Source organism: Hemiscyllium ocellatum, chromosome 35 (genome assembly GCF_020745735.1).
Source record: "Hemiscyllium ocellatum isolate sHemOce1 chromosome 35, sHemOce1.pat.X.cur, whole genome shotgun sequence".
NCBI classification, from domain to species: domain Eukaryota; kingdom Metazoa; phylum Chordata; class Chondrichthyes; order Orectolobiformes; family Hemiscylliidae; genus Hemiscyllium; species Hemiscyllium ocellatum.
Window position 1 is genome coordinate 39,482,465 of NC_083435.1, and position 6,544 is coordinate 39,489,008.

The window sequence follows — 6,544 nt, forward strand, 5'->3', positions numbered from 1 at the left end:
CACAGAATACCTGGGAGTTCCATTTCAACATCAGACTACCTGACTTGGAACTGTATCATTGTGCCCTGACTATTAGTGGGGAAAATTCCTGGAACTCCTTTCCTAACAGCATTGTGGGTGTAACGTACCAATACTTCTCCCTTACCCCACCCCAAGAAAGCAGCTCATGACAACCTTCTTTAGGGCAGTTAGAGGTAGGTGCTAATTGCTGAAAACAAAAATTGCTGGAAATCATAGTGGGGGGCGGGTGGGGAAGAGAGAGAGAGAGAGAGCTCATGTTTCAAGTCTAGGTGACTCTTCATTAGAACAGAGTCATCTAGACTTGAAATGTTAACTTGCTTTCTCTCCACAGATGCTACCTGATCTGTCATGGTTTTCAGCACAGTTTGTTTTCAGTGCACATTCCAGCATCTGCAGTAATTTGCTCCTACAGTGGGTGATAAGTGTTGGCCTGGGCAGTGTTGCCCATATCATCTGAAAGTATATTGAAAGAGTTAGCCTTTTCAGCAAAGAAGGAGAAGGAGGAAATCATGTTTCCTTTTCCTGTTTTACAGAAGGATTGCCCCGTACAACACAAAAGAGGACAGACAACCCAAATAGATTCTGATACAACTGCTTAACTGTGGGAAGATATCCAGTCCTTTCGCAGCATTGCTCAACACTGGAGACTGAAATCATGATATGGAAATCAGTTGGGTGAGGGGAGCTTCGGCATATCATCTGATCTGAAAATGGTCAGTGCTGTGGAGCCTAACCTGCCCAAATGTTTAGCTGTGGGTGATTGGTCAGAGTGAGGCTGGGAAGAATTGCGAGAGGGTTCCAAGAGTGGTGAGAGCTTAAATCATTCATCGAGCCTCATGAACCAGTGATTTGTCCTTGCAGGTTCAAGCTGTTCAAGTGAGAGATGTTTGAGGAGAATTCTACAGGCTCATAGGATAAGGTGCATCTGTTAGAAACACTGCTAATACACAGACAGCTATATGGAAGAGAGACTGTTTAAATGTGAGGTCTGTGACCAAGGTTTTACCAAGTCATCAATGCTTGTGAACCACCAACACATCCACACAGGGGAGAATCCATTTATATGTAAAGTGTGCAGCAAATCATTCTCAGAGTCATCAACCCTGCGCAGACATTTACGCATTCATACTGGGGAAAAGCCATTCATGTGCAAAGTGTGTAAAAAATCATATTTGACATCATCAACCCTTTATAAACACCAACGCATTCACACACAGGAGAGACCATTCAGATGTAAGGTATGTGACAAATCATTCTCATGGTCAGAGAATCTTTGGAGACATCAACGCATCCACACAGGGGAGAAGCTATTTAAGTGTGAGATGTGTCACAAATCATTCTCTGACTCATCAAGACTTCTGCTCCACCAGAGGATTCACACAGGGGAGAAACCATTCGCATGCAAGGTGTGTAACAAATCATTCTCAGTGTCATCACGCCTCCAAGTACACCAACGCATTCACACAGGAGAGAAACCATTCACATGTGAGGTGTGCAACAAAGCATTCTCAAATTCATCGCATCTGCGTGTACACCAACGCATTCACACAGGGGAGAAGCCATTTTTGTGTGAGGTATGCAACAAATCATTCTCATCATCATCGGAGCTCCGTGTACACCAGCGAATTCACACAGGGGAGAAACCATTTGTATGTGAGGTGTGTGACAAATCTTTCTCGCAGTCAGAGAACCTCCGCACACATAAACGCATTCACACAGGGGAGAAACCATTCGGATGTGAGGTGTGCAACAAGTCATTCTCACAGTTAGGGAACCTCCGCACACACCAACGGATTCACACAGGGGAAAAGCTATTCAAATGTGAGGTGTGTGACAAATCATTTGCAGACTCATCAAGACTCCTGCTTCATCAGAGAAGTCACACAGGGGAGAAACCATTCACATGTGACATATGTAACAAAGCATTCTCTGTGTTATCAACCCTCCACAAACATCGAAACATTCACATGGCAGAGAAACCATTCAGGTGCAATGTGTGTGACAAATCATTCTCGGATTCATCATACCTGCGCAGACACCAACGTGTTCATACAGGGGAAAAACCATTCACGTGTGATGTGTGTGACAAATCATTTTCAAGGTCATGCAACCTGCTGCTACATCAGAGGATTCACACAGGGACAAAGCCATTCACTTGTGAAGTATGTGACAAATCATTTTCTTCATCGTCAAACCTCCGTGTACACCAACGCACCCACACAGGGGAAAAACCTTTTATGTGCAAGGTGTGTAACAAATCATTTTCTGAGTCAGGGATCCTCCACAAACACCAACGTATTCACACAGGGGAGAAACCATTCATCTGCAAGATATGTGACAAATCATTCTCACGATCAGACAGTCTCCACAGACACCAACGCACTCACACAGGAGAAACCATTCATGCATGATATATGCAGCAAGTTAGTCTTGAGCTCATGGGATACCTGCTCTATCAGAGGATTCAAACAGGAAAGTAACCATTCAAATGTGAGGTTTGTGATCAACCACCCCATAGAATTTGCAGAGGGAGAAATTTTTCAGGTGTGATGTTTGTGACAAACCTTTTCAACATTCATTGCATCTTTTGGTCCATCAACATTGTCAAAAAGGTGAGAATAATGGTGTGAAGTCTATAACAAAGCTTTCACAAAGTTGTTGAATTTCCTAGTACATCAGTGAATTCATATGAGGACTGCCTGACAAAGTTCTTCACAGAGTGTCCTCATAAGTGTTTATCTGTACCCAGTCTCACTGTGCAGGATGTTCAGTGGGACTGGGACACAGAACAAGAAGCAGCTTTCACTCCCATCAAACAACTAGTGATGACATCACCAGTGCTGAGGGATGATGATGTAACAATGGAGTCACCCTGCAGTGTGATGTCAGTGAAACAGGACTTGGAGTAACCCCCAGGCAGTGAGGACAGCCCGCTGTGTTTGTACCCAGAGGGTTTACACAAACTGAACAACACTACACAGTTTAAGGAAGATAGATAGGATGTTGTTTTTGCTCATGACCTTTTCAGCCAGTGCCTGTTTGTAGAGTTTTACCACAATCAAATTCAAAACTCCTTTCTCAAACTACCTTGACCTATTCATGCAAAGGCTGTGATTTTGCTTTTAGAAATATCATTTGGAAGTGAAGTGCAAGCAAGAGAAGAATATGAACATCATTGACATTTTGCTGAGAGCTGCACCCTCTGTGAAGAAAATTGATTGTACAGAGTGTAACATCTTCTTAGAGATAGTCAGCATGGCTTTGTGTGTGGGAAATAGTGTGTCACAAACCCTGATTGAGTTTTTTGAGGATTTGACCAAGAAGATAGATAAAGGCAGAGTGGTAGATGCTGTCTACATGGATGTCAGCAAGGCCTTTGAATGGTTGCGCATGGTAGGCTGGTTAGTAAAGTTAGATCACATGGAATTCAGGGAAAGCTTGCCAACTGGATACAAAATTGACAGAGGGTTGTTTTTTGGACTGGAGGCCTGTGACCAGTAGTGTTCCTCAGGGTTCAGAGCTGAGTCCACTGTTATTTGTTAATCATATGGATGATTTGGATCAGAATATTGAAGAGTGGTTAGTAAGTTGATAAATTACACCAAAAGTAGTGGTATAGTAGACAGTGAAGGAAGTATTCTTAGAGTACAAAGGGATATTGATAATTGGGCCAATAGATCGAGGAGTGGCAGGTGGAATTTAACTTAGATAAATGAAGGTGTTTTATCTTGGTAAGACAAACAAGAGCAGAACTTATACAGTTAATGGTAAGGCCCTGGGGAATGTTGTTGAACAGAGAGACCAAGAGGTTCAGGTATATTGTTCCTTGAAATTTGCATCACAGGTAGTCAGGGTGGTAAAGGCAACATTTGGCTCACCATTGCTCAGACCATTAAGTATAGGAGTTGGGATTTTGGGACTGTTGCGTTTTTACAGGACGTTGGTTAGGCAACATTTGGAGTATGTATACAGTTCTGGTCACCCTGCTATAGGATGGATATTATTAAATTGGAGAGGATGCAGAAAAGATTCACAAGGATGTTACTGGGACTGGTGGGTTTGAGTTCTAAGTAGAGGCTCGATCGGCTAGGATTTTTTTCACTGGAGCATATCGGGTTGAGGGGTGACCTTATACAAGTTTATAAAATCACGAGGGGTACAGATATGGTGAATAGCAAAGATATTTTCCGTTGGGTAGTGGGAACTCAAAACTAGACGGCATAATTTTAAAGTGAGAGGAGAAAGATTTAAAAGGGACCTGAGGGGCAACATTTTCACACAAAGGATGGTTTGTATGTGGAATGAACTGCCAGAGGAAGTGATAGGTGCAAGTACGGTTACAACAGTTAAAAGACATTTGATCAGGTATGTGAATACCAAAGGGTATGGGCCAAACACAGGCAAATGGGAATAGTTTAGTCTGGGAAACCTGGTTGGCATGGATGAGTTGGACCAAAGGGTCTGGTTCTCTGCTGTGTGACTCTATGACTATGACTCTATTCAACTAAAAGAAACAGTATGATATTGATTCAGCTTTCCAAGTTTCTAGATTGTTGAGGCAATGACACCACAGCATTTGCTCATGCTCAGGAAGCTTAAGTTTCTGACAGGCCTTTCCTTAGCTCTGAAAACGTCTGCAACCCTGAGTTAGAGTCTGAGACTTCAGTCAGTTCCAATTACTTACCTAGGAAATGGTGGGCAAGCAAAAAAACAAATTAAATCCTAACACCATACATCTGCAACCAGTCACTCACCTCCCATTCTCACTTCTGACTGCTTGACTGCCATCCTTGCATCCACCTTCCCAACGCAGTTGAACCTGATCACATTACCTGACCTGACTTGACTAGCCTACACCTAAAGTATTAACCTATCAATGCCCCAACACACCTAACTTCACCCACATCACACCTTTCACCCTGCCCATCTACCACTGCACCCAATTACATCATGAACACTGCCCACTTACCCGCCTTATTTCCAATCCATCTGTCTGTTCACATTGGTCATTTATCGATGGTAACTAGTGCAGTAAACAGGAGACATATCTTCACTGATTTTCTTCACTGCTGTGAGCATGGATTTTTGCACTGAGGGAGTGTTTTTGGCCAGAACAGTCATATCCAGGATAGTTTTCTATCTGCTTCACATCGGACACAGGTTTTCCAATTCCAAACAGAAAATTTTGAATGAATTTGTTCACATCAAGCACTTTTCCAAAAAAAATGCAACTCTTCAAATGTTACAGAAAGTTGTGATGAAATGATGGCTTGAAACTATTAAGAAACCCTTGTTACTGTAAGAGTATTGGACAGAGGTGAGGTGATTGTCGGAGATGGCATCCTATTCAAAGGGAGCAGGGTCATGATGCCTAAAGAGATGAGAAAAGAGATGCTGAAACACATCCTACACAAATTATCGAGGAATCGAGTCTACTCAAAGGAAGGTTACGAAGTATTCTACTCTCCAAACATGAGCAATGAGATGAAGGACCACATCAGCCATTGCAGAGATTGTAATGAACATGAAACTAAATAAGATACAGAGCTGTTCTTACATCCCAAATAGCCCAGGGACGAAGCTTGGAATAGAGCTCTTAACTCCCACTGGAACTGATTTTCTCATCACAGTCAACTACCATTCAAACTATGCAGTGTTAAAGCAGCTGACATCAACGATTTTCTGAAGGAATACTTCAGTGGTCATGATACCCCTGACATTATGAATGTCACAGTAATAACCTCAGTTCACGAGTGAAGAATTCAGTCACTTCCTGAATGATTGGAAAATGCAGCACATCATCTGCACGCCAGTCAAATGGAAAGGCTGAGGCAGCAGGGAAAGAGGTGTGTTAAGACAAACTTAGCACAGAATCTCACTTACTGGGACATGAAAAGTTGTCCTGTTGTTATCATACTGAACCCCGACTATTCTTCCAATGGGTAAATTATAGAGGCCAGAAGGTGTCATAGGAGTGAGTGACAGGATCAAAATGAAGTATTGGGAAAACAGTTTGATAAAGCTGTCACATTGTTGAGAATTGGAGAGTCAAAGTGCAAACATTCAATGCATTGAACAAAATCAGCCTACTGGCAACTTGGAACCCACAAGAGAGGAATTTTCGCCCTGATCATGCATTGGAGTGTGAATGACTTGATCCATCACAGCAAATGCAGCCACCTATTTGCATCTGGTGAAGTGACATGACTGTGACTACCTTTGATATCAAGGCCAAATTTGACTGAAAGTTTCTTCAAAGAGCCGACAAAACTAGGAATCAGGGAAGACATTCCACTGGTCTTCTCCTGACTATTGTTTGCAATTACTCTAAATAGTGTACACAAGAGTTCAAAGTTTGTGAGAAGATTTGTAGCTCGGGTACTCATTGTTGTGGTTCTGTTCGCCGAGCTGGGAATTTGTGTTGCAGACATTTCGTCCCCTGTCTAGGTGACATCCTCAGTGCTTGGGAGCCACCAGTGACACGCTTCTGTGATGTTTCCTCCGGCATTTATAGTTGTTTGTC

The 6,544-nt window shown here is 42.6% G+C and overlaps 1 protein-coding gene across 1 annotated transcript; it reads left to right on the plus strand.

Moving 5' to 3' along the window:
* Positions 1–559: 559 nt before the first annotated feature.
* LOC132832987 (zinc finger protein 271-like) lies at positions 560–6,544 on the plus strand. Its single transcript, XM_060851249.1, has one exon. The coding sequence runs from the start codon at positions 981–983 to the stop codon at positions 2,430–2,432; it is 1,452 nt and encodes a 483-aa protein (XP_060707232.1). The 5' UTR covers positions 560–980; the 3' UTR covers positions 2,433–6,544.

Bases quoted from the DNA above. Each gene is read 5' to 3' on its own strand.
- LOC132832987 (XM_060851249.1), top strand. From the start codon at position 981: ATGGAAGAGAGACTGTTTAAATGTGAGGTCTGTGACCAAGGTTTTACC.